Genomic DNA, 24,921 nt, shown 5'->3' on the forward strand with positions numbered 1-24,921 from the left:
TAAGTTTTACACAATCCTCAGATGCTCCTCCCTTGTATCCCACTATGAGGCCTGTTTCTGTGACAGCAGTAAAACTCGTGGCTTTCAAAGCCATCTGGGAAGTATTTCATTGGCCAAGGCAAGTCATCTTGGTGGGTCTCAGCCCTGACCGAGGTTGATCACCCTCCCTGGGTAACCTCAGGAGTGACTGAGTCAGAGTACTCCATTGACACTCATTGGCGTTCCTCCACCTATTGTAGTTCCTCAACTCCTTGACAAGCGCTTATTTATGGTGATTAGTTCTTAATCACATAATGGTTAGGGAAACTTCCTGTCTGCTGACTAGTTTATTGCTCTTCTGGCCAGCCCTTGCATGGCATCCAGCATGATTTGCCCACCTGCTGACCCAAAAATATCATGCTTTGCTGCTTCCCATTTTCCAGGCTGCATTAAGCTCCAAGGTCTGGGGAACCCTGTCTGGCCAACATCTCATTGTACTCTCTTCCTTTCAGTCACCCTATATCAATTATCTCCTTACTCATATCTGTGAAGGTTTTGAGATCCTATAAAACTGTTCCTGGTATACAATTTCTGTCTCATTTTTTATCGTGTGCCTTTCCCTTTGGTTCCTTCCCTCTGGTTAAGACACTAGCTTTTCCTCTGAGTTTTCTTCATTCAGTCTCAGAGATGTGTGATGCCTGCAGCTCTGCCCCATTCACATCCCTACTCAAAACTCCTTTTCCCTGGAAGACTCACCAAATCAGCTAGTGAAGGATTTCTCTAACTCACTGTGAGATATAAGGGCAAGAATGAATATGAGTGAAAACCAGCAGTAACTCTGCTTTATCAAGCAGATATTCTAGATTATTCAGATTGGTTTTAAAGTGAATAAATAATTTTGAAGTAGGGTACACATGAAATAGTTTCCCTTTCCCAAACCTGTTAATAAATATGAGGGTACATAATCCCTTCCAGACTCATTCCAGCAGACATAAAGTCTGCACAAGCCTTCTGCTGCCCCCAAGACTGACCACAATTGGGGCAAGGCAAAGAAAATGCTCCACTTCCCAGAGATGTGTATCATAAAATTTAGTAACACCCCAACATACATTCTTAAAGACCGCAATAAGAACAGATTGTTCAGTTTCTCTATTTTACCAACCATTGCAGAGCATGCTTTATTTTTACTCTTTGATGCTTTACTAGATCAGGGACTACGCTCTGGCAAGGTGTGGCAACAGTGCAACTCAGCTGAAGTCAGAGGATTTACGCACTCTGAAGACCTGGCCCTATATTTCACCTTGGCCTTTCCAGCATGGTGATTTAATTAAACCCAAGGCCAGGAATTAAAATAAAAAACAACAATTCATGCCTGGTTACATTTGTGCTTGTGACCTACGCCTGTCCGAACAGGAGTTGGACAGGACAAAGCACAATGCACTTCCTTGCTTTTATTGCTTTCGTTTACTTCATGTCATGCCAAAGAAGGTTGATTTAGGAAGTTCTAGTAATTAACTGCTGATGTTTTTGACTGCTGTTCCCAAGAGACTTACAATGACTTGTAGTGGTTGTTCTGTAGGAAACTCTTTCTGGAACGATTGTCAATAACACACATTCTCTGTATGGCTTTACTTTTACTTGCTTATTTTTTTAAGCAGGTAGCATCATTTTTCCTTTAAGCAAAAGTCACCTGTTCCCTATATCCCAGAAACCTTATAAATCAGCCTTCCCCTCTCAGACCATACTGACATTTTGCTGTCAGATTCCACAAAAGAAAGAGGCTTCCTGATTCAGTTATACATTAAACGTAGAATATGTAAAGTGGACAAAACAAGCAAGGAGAGAGTAAAAATTAATCCTGTTTTATACTACAACTTATGGAGTGCCTTTCATTGTTTTTAGCAGTTGAGAAAACTCAAAAGGAAGAAGCACAGGAGCAATGTGGGTTTGGACAGCACAAGTTGTTAGAATTTTAATCTAGGCTGGTGCAATTAAGGAGACTCTTACAGCTCCTAACATGGTTTTACGGCTGTTTAGTCTCTCACTCTTCAGGATGTTTCCCTGTATTCTTAAGTCACACTTCTGCTAAAAATTAGTGATGTCTTAACACTGTTGCATAAACCCCAGCAAATTCCACCACAAATTAAAAGAAATATGATAATTATCACTCTAATTCATCTTTCTGTACCCTCTGCTACTCATACACACATTTATTTCTCAAAGCATATGGCATGCAGACATTAGATACCTATTTTGTCTCTTAGATGACTAAACAGCTGGGTATCCATGGCAATATTTCATACTCTAAAAAAAAAAAAAAAATAATCCCGACTTTCAGATTTTCACTTGCTGTGTTCATCTGCTATTGCCATTGAAATCTCCTGAAAAATAATACCAATAAAAGCAGAGCAGATTCTAATGTGTGTGTTGCGTTTGTCAGGTTTGAAAATTGGAGTCACAACTTTAATAAACCTGGATTGTTTCTTACAGAACTGACTTGACCAAGAGTGACAATATCCGAGAGGAAGGATATTGTGCGTGATAGGAATTCAGCCCTGAGAAGGATGTCAGTCATAATAAAACTGTTCTGTATTGAAGCGCTCGTAAAAAAACAGCGTTCTTCACACACCATTGCAAAACATTACTTATTTGTCACACTATCTAGGACTGACATTTACCAGATGGAACTTGCTATTGTGATATTTTTCCATTTTACTTCTATTAACCAAATGCAAACAACGTATGACAGCAGATTTGAAATCATATCAACAATGTATTACAGCCACTTAAAAACAGACGTAGACAATAAGACATAAAGACACAAGCTGTGAACCTTTTTCTCAGTCAAAACATAATGGCATGCAAGATCATTATCTTCTATGTGAGATAAATAAAAATATGGAGCACACTGAAAACAGTGTATTTGCACTTGGCATGAGTTTGGCCCTTAGTATGTTTTTCTCCTGAATTTAAAGGTCAATAAAGTAAATGAAGTATAGGCCTAAAACTGCATCACAAATAAAAAAATCCGAGTAACAAAAAACTCAGTGATTCATGATGTCCTGTACCTTTGCAGTAAAATGATTTGTAGCCTCTTCCATGTTCACTGTTTAAGGTGGATTTTTTCTTTTTACTTGGGTTACTGAAATTAATTTACTGTTGCACCTCCTACCCCCACTTATGACGATGCCTTTTTAATGTTTAGGATTTAATTCCTATCAAAACTATCAAACTATTGTGACCCATGTCACATGCATAGCTGACTGAGTGGCTACTCAGTAACTGTGATCTTCAATTAGGGTTTTAACTTCGATTTGGAAATAACCTTGCAGAAACCCAGATGTCCTCAGGGGAACTGTGCCACACAGATCTGCACAGGTGGAGATCATAGACCACTCCCTTCCCTTAGCCAGGAGCTACATTTTTCCATGCTCCCTGCAGCAAGGATCCACAATTCAAGGTCTGGAGACTTTGGCTCATATCCACAACTCTTTAGCAAAAGGTATGTTTGCACAATGTAACTTTTAACCTCATATTCTTTGTGTATTGTACAGAGAGGATCTGAAGTTTATTCTTCTTTTTGTTCCACATTCTTTGCTAGTGCTTTGTCAATTAATAAATATTTGCTGAATTCCAGTGCACGAAGTATTTTTACAAATGCCCAGAATATTTCTTACAATAATTTGGAAGTCCTTGCCAAATGATAAGATAACGATAAGAAAATAAGCAGAACACCTACACAAGGTACAGATATCTCGAGTGTTTTACCAGGATTTAGGATTGTGACACAGTCCTAGTACTGTTATACACGAAATCTGTGCTTACAAAATCTCATGTCCAGAACACCTTCCAGGTCTCAACTCTGATATGCCTCCTGTGTGCCCACATGAGCAACTAAATATTAGCAGCAGCTTCTTCTCCAGATGCTGGCAAATTCCTGCTGCTCAATACTGTGATTTCTTTCACAAAGACGTGTTTCTCTATCTCACACCTAAAAGTTGTGAAGTGGAAGACAGAGGTAGAATCAGATGCAGGAGCCAGGAGGAATCTAACCCATCATCTCACTCACTTGTTTTCACAACTATATGGGTCTATAAACTGATTCTTCTTCTTTTCTGACTTTATCATTCACACACAGTGGGATTCATTTGAACTAGTCATGCTAGCTTCCTGATAGTATAATCAGTGGATATTCAGCCATTAGCAGGCAAGGAAGTGAAAAATGTGATTCACTTTGTAGATACCTAAAATATCTCAGGTGGCTCATGGCCATATTATTCTTAATTCTCACCAGTGGCTTTAAAGATTGTCCAGGGTCACTGATTTACATGGAGATGTAAACCTGTCTACTCTCTAGACACCTCTGACTAGATCAGGTGGATCCTGACTGAGATTGACAGATCATAGAACCATAGAAACATAGAATGAGTGGTGTTGGAAGAGATCTTAAAGATCACTAGTCCCAACCCCCCCCTGCCATGGGCAAGGACACCTTCCACTAGACCAGGTTGCTCAAAGCCCCGTCCAACCTGGCCCTGAACACTGCCAGGGAGGGGGCAGCCACAGTTTCTCTGGGCAACCTGTGCCAGTGTCTCACCACCCTCACAGTGAAGAACTTCTTCCTTATATCTAATCTAAATCTACCGTCTTTCAGTTTAAAGCCATTACCCCTTGTCCTATCACTAAATGACCTTGATGAAGAGTCCCTCCCCATCTCTCCTGTAGCCCCCTTTAAGTACTGGAAGGCCGCTATAAGGTCTCCCCGCAGCCTTCTCTTCTCCAGGCTGAACACCCCCAACTCTCTCAGCCTGTCCACATAGGAGTGTTGCTCCAGCCCTCTGATCACCCTAGTGGCCTCCTCTGGACCCACTTGAGCAGGTCCATGTCCTTCTTATGTTGGGGGCCCCAGAGCTGGACACAGGACTCCAGGTGGGGTCTCATGAGAGTGGAGTAGAGGGCGAAAATCACCTCCCTTGACCTGCTGGCCACACTTCTCTTGAGGCAGCCCGGGATCTGGTTGGATTTCTGGGCTGCAAGCGCACATTGCTCATTCATGTTGAGCTGCTTGTCAACCAACACCTTCAAGTACTTCTCCTCAGTTCTGCTCTCAATCCATTCTCTAAACAGCCTGTATTTGTGCTTGGATAAGACTAAACTTCATCAGAAAGCCACCTAAGCAGAATAAATATTGCAAAGTCTAGTTGACAATGCTGGAAGCTTTTGGCTTGGGATGACCACTTTCAAGCATATGAAAAACATTTATTTTGAGACTGTGGATGCTCACTACTGTGCAGTGTCTTTATAGGCACTGGTATATCAAGCAAACATGTCCTAGTAAGCAATGCATGGACCAGCTGCAAAAATTAAATGTGTTGCATCTGAATCCATTAGCCTTGCTGCATGCCAGTCAATTATCCTCCATAAAAGAATAAAAGTTTATCAGTTCAGCTTCAGAGCTGTATTAGTCACACTGCTGCTTCCAGATTTACTATCTCTGAGTATCTGAATCTAGTCTCTGCACTCTGAGGACCACCTCATCTCAGGCTGTCTGAAGACAACTCTCTATTTTTTCATAAATGATCTCTGATTTCTTAAATGGGCCTTGAAAATTGAGGCACACAGATCCATGAGTTGCTATAAGCCATTTTAATATGTGCAGTCCAAGGATGTGCTATGTGAAGCATACAGTGAATAGCATGTACAGTGCCACAGAAACCACACACTGTCTGAAATGCCAAGTGTCAGAGGTCAAAGAAATTATGCTCTGGTTCAAGGGTCTAGCAAAAGTCTCAATGCTATCACTCTAGTGAATAGCTAAGAGTTGTGCCTTTAAGCACAACCTCCATGAAGTGTCAATTCTTTCAGTTTAGCATAATTCCTTCAAGCAAAAGAAACATTTAAAAATCCACAGCACATGAAACTTGAAATCTTGGGCTGCTGATAAATATTAATCTTAGAAAAAAGTCACTTTGCATACTTTACAGGGTTTTTCTTTTTAAAATTGGTGTTTGTTTCCATGTTGATATAGTCAACAACTATTAATGAGGGACATCACAAAAATAGGTTGCTTTCCACTGCAAAACCAATCCCTCCCCACCCTCGGTGAAATGACAAATAAAATACCTGGTTGAAAATGCCCTTTTTCCTTCACTGGTTTTATAAACAAAGCTGCTAAGGAGAAACTGCTTCCTTATTTCAGAGATAATGTTAGATTTATTATCTTCTTGCCAATGAAAATAAACACATGAAGAGTACTAGTATATACAAAGTGCTCTTAATGGGATGATTTTTCCTTAGGTTATGCAGTAAACTGTGCCCTGTATCAAACAGATATGCAGGAGCAATTATTTTCTTTCCGTGAAGAAACCTCTCTGTTTTGTACATGATCTTACTGATGAACAGAAAAATAAAATAATGCACATCAGTCATGAAGGCTTTGGTGCTTGATTCTTAAGTTTTATGGTTCTACAAATGTGAACTGAAGAGAAATTATTACAAGACAAACTTTGGTGTGGTTAACTTTAATCACTTCCTCCACAATAACTTTCCGTATACCAGGTATGGTCAGTGTGAAATAACTCAGGGCAGTTTCCTCCATAGTAAACATACCCCAGGACAGGAAAATGAAACAGACTTAATAATGTAAATCTATATTTTGTATCATGTCTCTGTCATGGAGGCACTCTGAAGAACTATTTTACTCCTTCAAAAAATTGGGAACATCATTTTCAGAAACAACTAGTGATTTGAGGTTCTCACGGTTTAATGGACCTCCCAACCACCACCAGAAAATTGTGCCTTCTTCAAGTACTTCAGTTTCAGCAACTGAATCTTTAGAGCCCCTAAGACACTTATCACTTCTGAAAAACTTGGCTTATGATTGTGTCTTTTTTCCAAGCTCTCAGCTTTCCTCTGATTTCTAAAGTGACCATTTCCTGTCATTTCAAATCAGACCATTAGATATATTAGGAACAAAACCAAAAAGAAATCTGTCTCAGAAAAGGGAAGATTTGAACACAGACTCAAGTTGTCATTTATGCTCTACCTGGGAACAAAACATATAGTGACAGCACAGATTAACTCATTATAGTCAGTCATTATATATCAAAGTTTTCACAGATTTGACCAGCATAATAAGGGCAGATATGTAGAAAAATGAACACCAGCTGGTTCATCAATTAAGTCTGAATTTTGCACACAAGGATGAGTTTTTAACAAGAGGTTGCTGCTATAATAACAAATCAAATTTTTCTTCTATGGAGTACACCTGCAGATGGCTAAGAAATCTTCTCCACGTGTGCACATACCCATCCTGCCCAGACTCCCTATAAAGCTCTGCAACATGACTGCCTCTGCTCTGATTTTCATCAGGATGCGGTGACTCATATCAGACTAAACAACAAGTTAACGAGATCTTTGCACTTTTCACTACCACTTGGGTAGGCTTTAGACATAACATGGTAAATGCATGTGCATGGAGTCAGTGTGCATAGACCTCATGCTTTAAACTAGCTCCAGACTAGTTGGTTTAAGTACCTGTAGCTGTCCCAGGGTAACATGACCAAGGTCAGCATGGGCTCCTTTATTCCACTCCAACTGCACTATGGTTCCTCTCACAGAATAAGACTTATTATTAACTTAACTTCTTGTTATTCCACTGACCTGATGAGCTCCATGAAACATTTATAATCTAATCTCTCAGATTAATTTCCACTAGCAAATAAATTATTAAAGGAGGAGGAAATCTGAGGTTTTACTATTACCATTGCTTTAAATGTTTTATTTGTATGGGATGTTCTGTACAAGACAAAGTTAAATATACATTTTGTACAAAGGTGACATATATGACACATTACCAAAATAGCACTCTGCTTACATATTCATCTACACACACAATATGCCATGTCTGCTGTTAGCTAAGGGGTCAGTTTTCAGCAGAGGGTGTATTTTTTTATGCCACAGAAGAGAACAGAATGAAATTAAGACAACATGCAGACCAAGTGCCAATATCACTGGTGTCTTTTAAAACTCAGTTATCAAACGGTTGCTGTTTTTGTTCATTTCAGGAAGTCACATTCACTGGGCAATGAAAAAGAAAATGAGAAACAATGAAGAGGAAAACATAATTTTAAAAAATAGATGCATGCTGATGGAACAGGATATGATTCTACACAGATATGTGCGAAGGTTTTTGCTTTGCCATATAACATTTTGCATTACCTTGCATGATTGACTCAAAAAGCCCTGTAATGTCTTAATGGAAATAACTTTTGGTGCTTTATACTGAATAAAAATATGCTGCTTCTTGATGTAGACAGTGATTGAGGTAATGCTCTGGCATTTTTCTGAGAACTAGTTCTAAATTAATGTTCTGGTTGTACATTTCTTCCTTATGGAAGGATGTCCTAGCAAATCTCAATATCCATGTCTCTTGCCTAATAAGGACACTGCCACTGAACCCTGGTGAAGGAAGATATTGCTTTTAGGCTCCAGGAGCAAGGACGGTGGAAGTAGCTTAGCAGTCATGAGGTTCTCAGTGCTCCAGCTTGGTGGAATTACCCTACACAGGTGGCAGTTTGGTGAAATGGTCCAAGTGCTTTATTTCTGCCTTTGTGAGTGAGGGCACAGGTGAATCTGGAGTTAGCTCATCTTAAACAGATGACAGATGGACTTTGCAGAACAATTATATGTGGACACAATGACAAATAATAGGTAAGAAATATCTGTCTCACTGAGGTTCTGTTGTCACAGAAATTAAGTTTCAACAAAAATACTCTCCATAACAAGTGATGAAGGAGCCTCAAAGTTCTTTGCATCCTGTTTTAGAAAGAAGGTCAGATCTTCAGGGCCTCTCCTTATCTTCATTTACCCTCCAGAATAACCCATAAACCACAATCTATTTCCAAGACCTATTCACTACACTATACTCTTTCTTACAGCCTGAAAAATCCTTATATTTTCATGGGCGAAATCCATTTGAGGCAATCCTCTTTATACTTACCATTCTAAGTCTGGAGCACAGTTCTTATCCTAAAGAGAAGTTACATCACACTGTGGTATGTCCCCTCCTTGGAACAGAGGAGAACAGCTCCTCTGAACACGTATGAACTGTAGGCATCCATATTTCAGACAGATGAAATTTGGCCTGTCACAAGGCAGCTCCCTCCTTCTCCAGATGAACACTTATCTTGTCTGCTCTGCTATCAGGTAGTGGAAGGCTATCTCCAGACTTACGTATTTTAAAGTAGTGCTTTAAAGTAAAGTCTAAAGTAGACTGGAAAATTCAGAAATTATTTTTTTTTTGTTAAACAATTTTTCAACTCTACATTATTTTCTGTCCAAATGCATTCTCAAAAAAAATCTTATTTTACACTACAAATGCCCTGTGAGGTAGGAGGGAAAATCAATCAATACTTGTTTCATGAAACAAAGTGTGGACTATAGTTCATAGAAATTTCCAGAGCAACAAAGGCTTTGGATCTAGGATCTTTGACCGTTTCGGATCTCCCAATCCCAGAAACACTGATGCTCACAGTGAGGCAAGCTTTTTCTGGGAAAATGGTGTGCTTGAACTATGGATGATGAGTGTATCCTAAAGGCAGTATTGAGCCTGCCTATAGCTGACAGTACAAACATATCCCTATTTATACAGAGATGACAGGGTTTGCCAAAACCATGTAACAACCCTGTAGTAGAGTCAGGAATAAGCTCAGATCTGATGCTGCTTATGCCTCAGAGGCTGAATGGGAGATCTTAATCTCACAAGGTTTAAAGAAGTTTGCTTAACTGCTCTAAACCAAACAAATTACATTACACTGAATTAAATAAAATTATCTGAAAATCTGAAATGCTTTATTGCTTATAGATATTTTGATGTGAATGGGAAGCAAAAGGGGAGACAGGTGTTCATTCAATGACTATCTAAACCTCTGTGGTACTCTGTTATGGCTTATACTCAGATTAGTTTCCAAATCTAGCTCAGGTGCTAATTCCCCAAATCTGTATTTGTGTAGTCAGTTCAGTATCTCCACACTACATACAGCAGGACATCAGGACATTGAATTTTTGTTGGAAATTGATTTTGGAAAGAGCAACTAGACTATCAGGACTTAGAGAAGTTTTCATACTGACTGGGAAGAAGGTTATGTGATAAATACCAGAAAGTAAAAGCTCTTTATTAACCTGTCATGACATATTCACTCTCAAGAGAGAGGAATAATTCTAGAAACACCATTTATCTGCCTTTTTCCTAAGGCATTTTTCCAATCTTCAGTAACTTCTTCCAATGTTGGTAAAGTGTTGCCAAAATACGTCATTTAAAGAATTAATTTCAGAATACAAACTGCTGTTTCAGTACCTTATGATACATCTCCACTGTACATCATTTAAGTACATGCACTTTATTTAATCATGAACAGTATCTATCACAGATAGGCACCATTTAAATTTCAAACCTAACAACTCTTCTAGTTTCTTGTTATTATTAAGAAGCAGACCACAGATCTTATCTATCACTTTGGTGTAAATAAACCTTAGTGTATAAGTAGTTACAATGGCATGAATGTAAAGATACTAATAGAGCTATCTCTCATTCAGAAAGAAAAATTAGCTACATCAGCACCCAGTATAAGGAACATACTAGAGTTATTAATCTGGTAACACAAACCCAGAATTTTTACTACAAATTTTATGACACAACAAGAACTTCGTATGTTACCATGGTTTGTATGGTTACTGATTTGTTCAGTGCAAACTGAGATTTACTAATATCAGGAAAAAAAGTGAAAATGTATTTTTGGACGATATTTTATACTTGCACTGGAGTTTTGTAGGTGAAGAACTAGGTAGTACAGAGAAGGCATGTACAGTGACAGAAATCTGGGTTCAGCATCTTTCATCAGATGCCTTAAAACAATTGCAGGATACAGAGTGGATCCAGAAAGAGACCTCAAGGGGATGTTGATGACTTCACTGCTTCATCTGTAACCTTGATTTTGTGGTGGAAACTCAATCTGCTCTCAGAAGATGTATGTTAAAGGCAGTGACAAGGAATTCATGTAAGTGTTGTTTACATTATAAGCAAAATAACTGAAGCACGAGGTGATTGAGGTGAAACTCTTCCAGCCTGCAAACTCTGTCATTCTTCCTCATCGTAAGCTACACAACTTTAGTCCTATTTCCTGTATCGGTGGGAATAGGAATGTGCTAATTCAGTCATTTCCTTTTTATCTTTACAAGAAAAGTGCAGGTCAGGTCAGTCACAAGATTGGTTCTGTGCCATTCCAGTCAATAACAGCTCCTTCCCACCTAGAAATGAAAGCAATCATTTTACATCCATCAGTTAATCAGGTCATTGGAAAGGTAAACCAACACCCCTCCACCACCCAGTAAACCTTAGAGATTAGGATGGATTCATTTGGGATAACTAATCATATCTCAAAAGGGAAAGGAACAGAAGTGAGATACTTGTACCCCCTAATTTTAGGCGCCCAAGTTTGGAGGTCAGTCCTCTTACCCTTCCTTCAGTTTCTTCTAGGCAATGGATAGTCCTCAGGAGCAGCTGATTCAGAACAAGTACCTTAATGTTGCAAACACTGTAGGGAATCCCCAAGATGGGTATATGAATTAACCCTGTATCTGAATGCTCAGTCTCAGCTGTTACTAGGCAATTTGCACACTCTCATACAGGCAGGTCTCTGATTAGGAAATCTGTGACTCTGAGAGCTGGAGACCAGATAATTGCATTTAGCAGCTATCTTTGCTCCTGACCTTGGTTCCTCTGAAGGATTCAATGCTTCACTTTAGTGACAATGTTTTGCTTTTCCTTTGCTGAGGTTTTGCTTTTTCTCTGCCCTCACTCCGTCTTCAGAATAACTTAAAAATGTACTCTAAGAAGAAAGTTTCCAAATGACTCCACACACATGTGCACAAAAGCCTTCCATGTATTTAATACCCAGCTCTGTATTGGTTGCTACTGCTCAGCTGCCCACTCCAGGAATGTGACCAACACTGAATGCAAAGAAGGTATTGATCCTGTATTTGTCACCAAATGTGTCTTCAAATCATGGCAAAAGATAAAGATCTGACCAAAGACTTGGTAAAAGCAGGAGGATGCTCTCCAGTGACCTCATTGGGTTGAAGTTAGTCAACTTACTGTACGGTCAGAGTCATTTATTGCATGAATTGCACTTGCCAGTGGCATTTCTCATGTTTGCAAGTTCATGGTTCACAGCTTCTGAGAACTAAATTATTGCATTCTCAGTGTCAAGTATTTATACCTGTTTTGAAAAACTGTCTCAGAGTGCATGTGCACAGTAGTAAAACATTGGTGAGGCAGTCAAGATGACAGTGAGTTGCCAGAGTGTCACCGAGTTTCTGTCACTGAGGAAAGAATGTGTCAGCAAGGGTATGGCAACTCAGTCCTTTCGCTGAGCAAGTCAGTTAAGTGTAAAACAAAACCAAAATCTGAATTCATGCAGGATTCAGTACAAAGTCTCACAGGAAGTGATCATCTGAGGGCTCTTTTGAAATTTTTCCTTCTTTTTTTTATTTTGCTGAGAAAATAAAGATTTGTAGAAAGACTGTCCTCATTCCATGACTTAGTAGGAATACACAACAGTGATGCCTCACATCTTAAGCTAAAAGCAGAATATGTTCTAGCTGGAGATATTTGACCTAGGCTGGCATTAGCCAGTGGTGAGAGTTGTCCCTGCCAGAGGTTCAGAATATCACCCCCAGAACAACCATATCCAAGTGGGAAGTACAATTGCTACCTACTGTCCCCATTGGATTTCTCAGGTAATGTCATCAAATCATCCCTTATCTTTGTGTACAATCTTCCCATGGCACCATCTTCTATCTCACCAAGGTGATTAAAGCTTTGAGAGGGATCCACAGAGACCCTACAGAGGCCAAAAGACACTGAATAAAATCTGCTCTGAGAGTACACTGTAATCTGTGAAAATACTAACGTACTGATACCACTTTTGTTGTTAGGTTTAAGATGTCGCTAATCACTAGGCAGTGAAGAACTGGCCTTTTAAAAAGAGGTTTTCAATAAAGAGCTTAAACAGAAAATTATTATTTTGAAGCCGGTCTCAGGGTAACTTTCATAACAAAGACTATCTCCTATGTACATTTTCAAAACACTTTTGCTGTAGACTGAAAAGCGTTCTGCAGCTGTTTACTCCTACGGAGACAGATTCAAAACTTTTTTCACCTATTGAATCTGCACAAGAAAAGGTGCCAAACAGTGAGGAACCTCACTCACAGGTGCTGAACAAGTTTTTCCTTTACAGACAGAAACAAAACTGTCCAGACAATTCAGCATTATCATTCCCCCAAACTATCCTGCCACAATGTAATTCAAATACAACCCAGATTCTAGCTGCTGATTCAATTATAATTTATCAGATTAGCGACAAAAAAACTACATTTGACCCATCTGGTTCAACTACAACCTCACCCAAGGGTCATGGAGTTAACAGGAACCCAAGAGGGACTGGTTCAGTCCGTGAACAATGTTCAGTCTGGAATAACATTCAAGGGTGTCTCATGTAAAAATCATTTGGTATTGTTTTAGAGCACACCAACAATTCAGGATGAAATGCCCATGCTCTTCTCTTATCCACCAATTTTCCACTGAATGTCTCACTTCAAAGCCAAACAGATGAACTAAGGTATCATACAGCCCCACTACAACAGAGGAAAGCTGATGCTAGAGGGTTAACAAAATATACCACTGAATTCAGATTATAATATCAGATCAAAGTTTTATTCCCCTCAGGCAAAGCTAACAGATGGTTTTTTTCCGCCAGTACAGAAAGCCGCTGAGGATCATGACTGTGATATAAGAGTATTCATCAGGGAAGAATGGGATAAGACGTCTGCACGGCATCTCCCAAACAACCCAGGGATGCACATTCCAGACATCTCTTGGTCAGAATCTGACTGCTTCTACAGATGTCTAGGGATGAAAGCCACAATAAAAGCACATGTACTTATACTGATGGATTGAGAGCCTGCAGGTTAAAGTGATTCCTGTTGGTGACTAGTTGTTCTAGCCATCTGAAGAGTTAACTGCTTTAAACTCAAATCTCACTCTTCTGACATTTTATAGAATAGGGACTGAAAACATGAGCCTTCTCCTCCTGCAGAAGCAAAACAACCCTTCTCCTCTGATAATAATAATAACAACAAAAAAACCTAAATACAGAAACAGTCTATTACAGATGCAGTTTTCCTTTTGGGAGAGGATAAGAGAGCAAACAGCAGACAGATGTTAGGTATATAACTCAGTGCATTACAGGATGGTGGCCTTCAGGTGTTGAACAATGGGAGAGACTTTTCATGGATTAAACCATAAGTGAGTCATCTGAATGAACAGAAAAAATCCATCAACATTTGGAAACAACACTTAACCTGCTCAGTTCTGACTGTTCAGACTGAAATTCTCTACACTGTCTGAGAAATTATCCCACCTTTTTTTGATGAGAAAGGTTTGATTAGGAGCTCCATCATGAATGCTTGCTCAAAATAAGTAATGGCTCTTTGCTTGCTTGCTTTACCACAAATTAGTTTAGGAATCTATTCCACAGTTATATAATAGAAAACATTTCTTTTTTTATCTCCAAATTTGTTAAAATATTGGCTAGTTTGTTTTGGTTTTACTTGTCCTTATATACCATTTCATAGCTGGAAGAAAAAGTTCTTAAAAACAAAAAGGAAAAATATAACATGAAGAACCTTTAGCAGCAAGGCCATGCTTAAATAAATATGCTCAAAGCAAATGGAGAATACTGAAAACAAGAAGCCAGACTGATCAGGGTAAATCAGACAGTCCTGAGAATGTACAAACAAAATACACTGATGCTGGAATTTGCTGGTAATTTACTTCTCCAGTAGATTAAAGCAGGGAATTTAAAATAAACAAACAACACTATTACAAAAACTGTGTAACTTTGATACAATGCCAGGAACGGAAGATGTTCTAAGAGCAACTTTAAGTAGTTGCATGCCTTATTCACCCCCACGGTGTGGATTTCTGAGGCTATATATTATTTATTTTAGTTTGTAGTCATGCTTATGTGTCACTGGAACAGAGGAATCAATACAGTTTATATGCACGGGGAGTCGGGACTAATGTCACTGCTGTCATGTTACAGAATGCCTCTTCTACTTTTCTGTAACTTTATAATGGCAACACTGCATGAACACACTGTTTGGCAGCCAGTCATTATTTTTGGTGCTTTTTTACAGGACAAATTATGGCAAGGAAAGGAGGGAAATTGCAAGAGAAATCTGAAGCTGCTTGGCTTGCTGCTTTAACAAATGTTATGGTCTTTGACAATGAGGCTTTTACTTCTTGCTCCAAAGATATTCAGATAGCAGCTTTCAAAGTCATGTTGATAGAATTGGTATAAACCTGACTTTTCTACCCAGTTAAATTTTTCAATTTTGCTTCTTTCATGTCTCGCTAAACTGAAAATGTTCTCATTAACTTCAGTATGACTTGCATAAATTGCTTAAAAGTCCATCATTTAATACCATATAGACCTCAAAATGGCCTGGAAATTCCTAACATGACAGGAACTAGCCTTGTATTAAAGGAGAGAATATGACTTAAGAACTGTCAAGGACAAAACATGGTGATTTGTGATCTTGAGAAACTCTGTGCTGTCCATAGACACATGGAAAGTTTGAAAAACCTGAGACCATTAAGCACAGGGCTTCATGCATCAAGAATGGTACCCAGGTCCCCCAGTGCAATTATTTTTTTCAGAAAATACTAGATGGAAGAAATGTTCTCCTTTTCTCATTATAAAATAGGAATTTTCTCCTTTTCTCATTATACAATAGGAATCAATCACTTTTGGGAATCTAAATTTAGATCTATTTAAATCAAGTTCTGCTTTCAAACTGAATTTGTCTCAGTCAGTTCTTTGTGATGTAATGAAGGTTTCTCTAAAAATGAAGTGAAAGTCTTAGCTAGTTTGATGTTAACTCCAATAACAGACAATTAAATGTATAAGACATATTAGATCCTGGCCTATTCAGATCCTTTCTGATTTTTAAGCAGTAATTTTGCAAGATTCCTTGCTGCAACATATTCTACATATTTGTATCAATAACTGGTTATATCTGGATGAAAAACTGTAATTTCACTTACTTTGTCCTAATACAGTGCTCAAGTGGAGGAGTAAGATCATTTTCTTTATCTTCAGTACACATCTGAGTTGTGTCTGCAGAGACATATCAGACATTATTAGTGGCTGGAGTACATTTCTGTTCATACAGAATTCCACAGTAACTTCTAGAAACTCCACCTATGGAAGTGACGGGCTACCACTCACAGTGTAAACATCCTAGCCCACAATAGGCATGTATTCACTCCGGATTGAAATACCCTGGAAGGTGAGCACTGCTGACACTTGAATACCATCTCATGCCCTCGTTCACACCATCTGAACAGAGTGGCCACAGACAGGGACAGGAACACTCAGAGTAGATACCACAACTATGGCTCTTTGCAAACAGCATGGGCTTTATAGCTGACTTAGAGTGGACAGTCTGGCACTCATTACTTTGTCATCTCTTGAAACCTTTCAGCTAGTGGTCTACTGCCTGTTCATGTGATGGCAAGATAAAGGCTGAAAGGAGGTGACAATGTAAACGCTGTTGGGAATGAGTCCCAGATTGTGCCCAGTATTAGCTGTTCTGAGCCAGAAACTTGCCCAGAATTGTGTTGACTACTTAACAGTAAGGATGAAAGTAGGACACTGTTCAGACTCATGCCCTGAAACAGGTTAGTTTATTAATATAGAGATGATTTCAAGGAAAAACATGGATTTGAAGGTGAAAGAATATGCTGGAGGGCTGTCATGAGGCTTTTATTTTACAATTGATGTCATAATTACTAAAAAAGCAATTTGTAGTCAAATACTAAGGGCAGCAGTAGTCCTACACTTGAATAGGAAACCCCAAGTCCAATCCAAAGTTCATTAAGATTTTTTCACCCTTGAAAAGAAGATTGTCCCTTGACTGTTGAGAAAACCATGCACAGATAGGAGAAAATGATGTTTTGATGGATATAAGAGAGCTACCACAGGCTGTGAGCATTCCTTTGGGACGGAGATGCAATTGCATTGTTCCGGGGAAAACAGAGAGGTCAGTGTCTCAGACACTAGATCTGTCAACAGTGAAAGTAGTCTCTGAACTTCCCAGGGAGAAAACATCCTGCAACCAGCTTGTATGTCAGTCTGCTCAGCTGTTTCCTGTTTTGGAGTAAAGCATTTTAAACTTCAGCAGACTAGGTTTTTTTTCTTTTTCTTCTTTTCTGTCATCTAGTCAACAGGTAGGTTGCAAGCAACAAACAGTGCCAAGGCAGGGTATAGTATATGGGTCTGCTTCAGTGAGACTGATGTAGACAGGATGGGTAGCAGTTGCTCTTACATTCACAGCTGCCAGTCTCAGATATATCTGGCTTCCTCATGTCATTCCTTCCTTTGCTTGTTGATCTTGTCAGTATAAATACATGCAGAAAACTCTGAATGACTGTAAGGGCTGTATTAGTAGGAAATGGACAATATTTAAAAGTTCATAAAGTACTGTCAGTTTTCTAGATCCTCTGTACCTTAGAGGTACATGGGAATCTTTTAAGTTTCAAAGACCCTCTTTTATCCTAATATTGAGGAGTTTATAACAGTTCCTTAGAGGTCTGCAATAGTATTTGGATCTCTCTAAGAATTCCTGATACTGATGTTCTGGATCTTCTCAAAGTGAAAAGGAAGAGCCACTGTCTTGATAGTATTGATAGCAGGATAGGCATATGGCATGGCTGCCTTGCCCAGTCATTTCCAATTTGTTGAATTTTGTCATTCATTTTTAGACTTGAGATCTTCCAATCACAAGGTCTGAATAGAATTTTTTCATACAAAGAAATAGAAAAAAAAGTATGACTAAAGATACATCTTCCAGGAGTAGGCAAGGAACATTTAGCAATGTTAAACAAAACAAGTTAATTAACTTGGAGCAAGGAATAGTGAAGTTACACTCATCTGTCTTGGAGTCACCAACAGCAAGAAGGGGATGAATATGATCTCTTAGAGCTTCACTTATATTCTAAGATCTCTTAGAGCTTCACTTATATTCTAAGCTAAGGGTAATGAGAAACTGAGTGCCAGCACAGTTACGGACAAACTTGCAATTCAGAAGCTATGATGAGCACAGATTCAGAAGGTGGAATCTAATCACCGAAAGAAAAAATACTGCTCATAATTTACATGGAAACCTTAGGAAGTGATGTTTTAATGATTGCCTTTCCACAAGACTTTTGCACATTGGAATAATCTCATCTTCACTGTGAGAAAAAACTGTTCTGAAAGAAAGTGTCATAATCAATAATATACCAGCCTTCCCTAGAAGCTGCCTCCAGTATCTGAACATCTGTTAATTTCACTGCTTGCGCTACCTTCTGTGGGATCTGCAAAGGGACTGAGGGTGGTCTATGACTCTGGAAGAATCTTCTGAGAAATACAGTATATTCTTCTTAGCAGACATTTAGCTGCTTTTCGAAAACACCTTTAAAATGATACTAAGTTGAAGGCATGTACCAATGAGATATAAGAATGATTTATTAAAACATATTGTACAAAAATTCCTTATATCTTCACTTGCAGACAGCATATTGTAAATGTTAACGTAGGTAGTGTTAACTGCATATTAGAAAGAAGGAGCAGTATCTCTCTGAGCAGTAAACACACTCTTTCATACAAGTGCTCTGTGACTTATAACAAAAATCCCAGAATCTCCACTCAGTCTCTAAAAAGCTGACAAAAGAAGATGAGCATAATGCCGGGGGTTATTAATCTAGATACACTGGCTTGTTTTCCTTCTCTGCCTATCAGAAATTTTACTTAATTTAAGAACCTTCATCTATTTAGGATAGTATGTTGAATTCACTAGCAGGCATTGCCTCTTTTTAGGAAGGAACTTCCTATTTCTTGTCTACATTTTGGCAAATGGCTATGAGTATGAGAAGCAGGCCAAATTTTCAATATAAAGTGGCAACTGCTATTACCCCCAAAATGTAATTCTACTTTTTATTTCTGACTTTTTTGACTTTCCTGCCCAGTGTAATTTTTTCAAACTTTCCCAAAATATGACCTTGATTATAATTTTCTTAATTATAAATAAGATTTCCATTTCAATGAATTTATCTTCTTGTTAGTGAAAACCCAACAACTTTGCTAACCAGCACCAGTGAGATGTAGATGTGCGACACCCAGGACCTCATGAAGTATCTCTAGGTAACACTACCTAACCATCATAGCTTGTCGATATTTCCAAAGAAATATCAGTAATACTTAGCATTCTGATATTTCCATCTGGTACTACATGCATGTAGTTGTACAACCAATGTCACCTTTTGGATGTAATTTCAGTTTTTCTCCAGACCTAATAAAGGATTACTGTACAGCCAGAACTAGGAAAGAGTTTTCCTGGAATGACGAAATTATTTTCATTTTACAGCCTTTTGCAGAATTTCACAGATAACAGAAGATTTACTAGGACATATCCCTAAAAGAGGCTGTAGCCACAACAAAAAGATACCTACCTCTCAATGCAAGTTTAGTCTTTGAGGAGAAATATACAGATATGCCATAACAGGCTGAACAGTAAAGAGAAAAAATTATACATAGTCTGAACACGTTCTCATCCAGGGATCTTAGACTTCTTGGTAACTCTGGATTTTGGAAATATTCCTGATTTATTAGTGATGAAAAGACAGACCGGGACACCTGTTTTGGACCATATGCTACATGGTACAACACAATAGAAAAAATGTCTCGATCTCTCTAGTCCTGTGCTGAACTATATTATCTGTGTCACTTACAAAGAAACTTTTATCTAGGGCAGACCATGTGGGAACCAGATGGCAACTATAGTCGTTTAAAGGTTAAGCATTTTTTTGAAATAATATATAATGTGATCACTACAATAGAAGGACAGGGATTTTAATTAAAATAAGAGGATAAATAACAGGCAGAAAGATGATTGAATTCACCACCAAATCTTGTGAGATGCTAAAGCCCCCGGCACTCCCACCATACGAACAGCTTTGTCACATGGTCTCAATTAGCACATACAACGGCCATGTATAACTCATCCTGTCCAAGAACCAGAATGTAGATGAAAACAAGGAATACAGACTGCTTATTTTTAAAGCATGGACTACAACAGAGTGACTCCTTAAGATTAAGAAGGAATTTGATTAGATTGTATAAATATATCGAAGGAAAGAACACAAAAGATAAGTAGGATATTATTAGCAAATAGGAATCTAGTGGTTAAGAATGTCTTAAGATGGCAATAAGTAAGAGCGCTCTAAGCATTAGATTACTGCTTGTCCAAATGCCTTCTAGTTGGAGAAATACACAATTACTGTAAAAGCAGCTGCATAATTTGGCATGGTTTCCTGAAAGAATGAGTGTAACAAGTCATGCTTGTGTTTCCAGGTATGCTTATCAGCAGGTAAGAGACTAGACTTTGTTAGCAGATTACTGCCATCTTCTGAAGCAACTGATTTTGGAAGTAAGAATTTCATGCTTCCTCACCCTCTCTGCTCATTTTATGATAGGTATGTAGGGTTGAGGAACAGGAGGCTTGCATTTTCTGCCTGTGGAAACTATGTGAGAAGATGTGAAGGAGAATGGGAGTAGTTAAATATGGTTTACAGTCCTAGGAGTTTGAATAGGCCAGATCACAATCTGTTCCTTGGAAATCAGTGTCACTGAAAGATTTACCAGTCTGTATATAGCACATGATTATTTTTAACCCTTTTAAGAACTTATCCTCAAAATTTCATTGTGAAATCAAATTTCCAATTAATCACCAAAACTAATTATGGAAATTAGGAAACAGGCACACAAATAATCTTTAATGGCTGATTGTTTGAATTCTTCTTCCTGATGCGATGCTGTTGCAACCTCTAGAGAAGAAATGCAGAATTATTGAGCTGTACATACCAACTGTTAACCGTATTTCTTCCTCCTGGTTGGCCAAGCCATCATAATAATATAGATCAAATTTCCGCTCTGTTTTCCAGTCACCTAGCAAATCCTTTTCCAAACAAAAAAGCACACTGAAATGGCTTTCACTGCATACCAACCAAATTGGGTATTTAGGGGTCTTCAAGTAACAACCAACCTAAAAGAAAGATACAAAACATTAGAATATCACAGGGGGCATGGGGAGAAACAATTGTGGAAAACATGAGATACATAAAATCACTTACTTCTTATAGACTACAAACATTAATGAAGACACATTATATACTGCTGATGAAGCAGACCAAGATAGCTCTGATAAATCATGGAACATATAAAGCAGGTATCTGGACTTGAGTTATAGTCAGGTAATAAAATGCAGCTGTAGTTTCCTTAGAGCAAAAAGATCATATCCCAGATGATCAGAAACAAAAGGAATCCTGTTGTCTACAATAGCTATAAAACCACAGTGAGTTTAGGTCAGAAATACTACATGAGAACAATGGGAGACCGTGCTGTTATGCAACGGTACCTAAAAGGCAGGCAAGGGACTTCACAGAATCTCAGATGACATGTGACACCCCTGTGTGGGCAACTAAACAGTCCAAATCTTTTCTTGGATGCAATATATTCCCTTCACTTTAGCACCTTCTTCTAGCTTCACAGTACAGATATGTAAAATATTTTCATCTGCTAGAAGAAAGCAATAACAGAAGCACTTGTCTTGATTCATTATTCTTAAAAATCAAATATTCTCAGCTGAAAAAAACCAATGATTTCTTTAACAGATGCCTTTTCTAAGCCTTTGCCCTCCTTTTGAAAGTTTGAAAGTATACTTATTTATAAATATCCTAAATTTTCTGTATTAAACTGCATTTAAATGATTTTCATACTCAAGATGTTTTAAACTAGAATACTCAAGAGCTTTAAACTAGAATCGATGGGGGAAGAGGATACCAACAGGATGGCAGTAGTAAGCCAAGGGTTGGCATGGCATCGCCTGAGGGTGGCAATGCTAGTGGGAACATTTACACCGCTTCTGGGAGCATGGAGGGCTCATGAGTGTATCTGAAATGCTTGTACACCAATGGATGCAGATTCAGAAACAAACAGGATGAACTGGAAGCATTGGTCAGCTTCCAGAGCTATGAATGAGACTTGGTGGAATGAGTTCCATGATTGGAGTGCTGGGATGGAGGGCTACAGGCTGTTCAGGAGGGACAGGCAGGGCAGGTGAGGTGGAGGTGTTGCACTGTACGTAAGGGAGAGAGCCTCTGGGTAAGGATTAGCAGGATAGAAAACAAAGGAGATATTGTAGTGGGTGTCTACTACTGGTTGCCCAGCCAGGATGTAAGCACTGATAAGTTATAGGCAATTAGAAGAAATCTATGGAATGGTAGCCCTTGTCCTTATGGGAGATTTCAACTTCCTGGAAATCAACTGAGAATATCATACTGTAGGTCTTGGAAATTATTGATGTTTGTAGGAAATAACTTCTTGTCACAGGTATTTGGTGAGCCACCTTTGGAAAGATGCCCTCCTAGACTTGCTGTCTGTGAACAGAGAAGGACATGTTGGAGATGTGAAGGTAGGTGGCTGTCTTGGCCACAGTGATCATGAAATCATTGAGTTTAAAATTTTCAGTGTAACAAGAAAAAAGGACTAGAGAGTTGCTATCCTGGACTTCAAGAGAGACAAGTTTAAGCGATTCAGGGAGCTATTTAGCAGAGTACCCTGTCAATCTGCTTTTGAGGTCTTAGGAGTCCACCATTGCTAGTCAGTTTTTAAGAAAGACATTTCAGAAGCACAGGAGCAGGCAATTCCACTGTGTTGTAAGTCATGCAAGCAGGGCAGAAGACCAGCTTGGCTGAACAGGGAAGTCTTCATGGAGCTCAGGAGGAAAAGAAACTGTATGAACTCTGGAAGCAAGGTCAGGCTTCACAGGAAGGGCACAGAGCTGTGGTTCACTTATACAGGGATAAGAGACACAAAGTCCATTGAAACTGGCCAGAGTTGTTTCAGATAACAAGAAGGGCTTTTTAAAGTATGTTAATAGCAGGAGGAGGTCTAAAGAAAACATTGGACTGATACTTGTTGAAGATGGTCACCTGACTAATATGGATGAAGAAATCACAGAGGCATTCAATGCTTTTTTTTTGCTTTAGTCTTTGATAATACTGAAAGACCTTGGGCTGCCTGGCCCCTGAGTTGGAGGACCATGAGTATGGGAACAGTGACTTTCCACTTGTGGACACTGAAACTGTAAGGGACCAGTGGATTCAGCTGAATGCTCACAAGTCCATGCGGCCTGAGGGGATTCATCTCAAGACTTCCAAAGGAGATGGAAGATGTTATGGCAGGACTCCTCTCTATCTACCAAAGGTCTCAGGAGTCTGGAGAGGTCCCTGTTGGCTGGAAGCTAGCTCATGTTATTCCAATCTACAAAAAGGGTGTGAGGGAACTATAGACCTGTCCTATAACCTCAGTTCCTGGAAAGATTATGGAGATCATACTGGGTACTATTGAAAGGCATTTAAAGAATAATGCAATCATCAAGCACAGTCAACACGTGTTCAGAAAGGGGAAGTCTTGCTTACCTATTTTGATATCCTTCTATGACGTTGCCTGCCTAGTGGATAAAGGGAAGGTGGCGGATGTAATTTTTCTGGATTTTAGTAAGGTGTGTGATACTGTCCCTCACAGCATCCTTCTGGACAAGTTGTCCAACTATGGAATGAGCAGGTTTAGTGTGCACTATGGGAAGAGCTGGCTGAAGGGCAGAGCTCAAAGTGTTGCAATGAATCTGGCTGGCGACCAGTCACCAATGCTGTTCCTCAGGGCTCAATTCTAGGGCCAGTTCTGTTCAATATATTTATCAAACTGCATGCAGGAGTTGAATGCATCATTAGCAAGTTTGCTGATGATACCAAACTGGGAGGTGCTGTTGATTCTTTTGAGGAACAGGAGGCCTTACAAAGGGATCTAGACAGATTACAGCATTGGGCTATAATTAATGGGATGAAATTTAACAAGTTGAAATGCTGGATTCTGCACCTAGAACAAAGTAATGCTGGGCACAAGTATAAACTGGAAGAGAAGTGGCTGGAGAGCAGCCTCACAGAAAGGCATCTGGGGTGTTGGTTGACAGAAGGCTCAGTATGAGTCCCCTGGCAGCCAACAGGACAAACGACGTCCTGGGGTGCATTAAATATAGCATAATCAGCCAGTCAAAAGAGGTGATTATCCTGTTGTGTTCAGCATAGGTGAGGCCCTACCTTGAATACTGTGTGCAGTTCTGGGCCCCACAATTTAAGAAGAATGTTAAGGTCCTGGAATGTATCCAGAGGAGGGTAATAAAGCTGGTCAAAGGGCTGAAAGAAATGTCCTATCAGGAGTGGCTAAGGACTTTGGGTTTGTCTAGCTTGGAGAAAAGGAGGATGAGGGGAGACCTCACTGCTCCCTACAGCTTCCTGAGGAGGAGAAGTGGAGAGGGAGATGCTGAGCTCTTCTCCCTGGTACCAAGTGCTAGGATGCATGGGAATGGTTCAAAGCTGCACCACAGGAGGTTTTGACCGGACATTAGGAAGCATTTCTTTACTGGATGGTGGTCAAACACTGGAACAGGCTTCCTGGAGAGGCGGTCAGAAGCATTTGAACAATGTCTTTAACAACATGCCTTAACTTTTTGTCAGCCCTGAAACTGATCTGGCAGTTGGACTAGATGATCACTGTAGGTCCCTTCCAACTTAAATAGTCTATGCTATTTCATTCTACTAATTTTAAGTATTATTCTTAAATCTGCCAGCTATTTAAGATGTGGGCTACTACAGAAATTCTTTGGATTTGTGAGTAATTGCTTTTATCTATATATGTATCCATTTATCAGTTTATTCGT

General features: G+C 39.2%; 1 protein-coding gene across 2 annotated transcripts in view; it reads right to left on the reverse strand.

Moving 5' to 3' along the window:
- Positions 1-7,752: 7,752 nt before the first annotated feature.
- Positions 7,753-24,921, reverse strand: part of MINDY4 (MINDY lysine 48 deubiquitinase 4) — an 86,254-nt gene continuing 69,085 nt past the window's right edge. For both annotated transcript variants that reach the window (XM_074899831.1, XM_074899830.1), the window contains 3 exons: positions 21,006-21,186; positions 16,148-16,220; positions 7,753-11,286 (listed from right to left, as the gene is read on the reverse strand). In XM_074899831.1, coding sequence (XP_074755932.1) covers positions 11,238-11,286; positions 16,148-16,220; positions 21,006-21,186 — 303 coding nt within the window. In that variant the 3' untranslated portion in view covers positions 7,753-11,237. The remainder of the gene's footprint in view (positions 11,287-16,147; positions 16,221-21,005; positions 21,187-24,921) is intronic.

Source organism: Athene noctua, chromosome 2 (genome assembly GCF_965140245.1).
Source record: "Athene noctua chromosome 2, bAthNoc1.hap1.1, whole genome shotgun sequence".
NCBI lineage: Eukaryota > Metazoa > Chordata > Aves > Strigiformes > Strigidae > Athene > Athene noctua.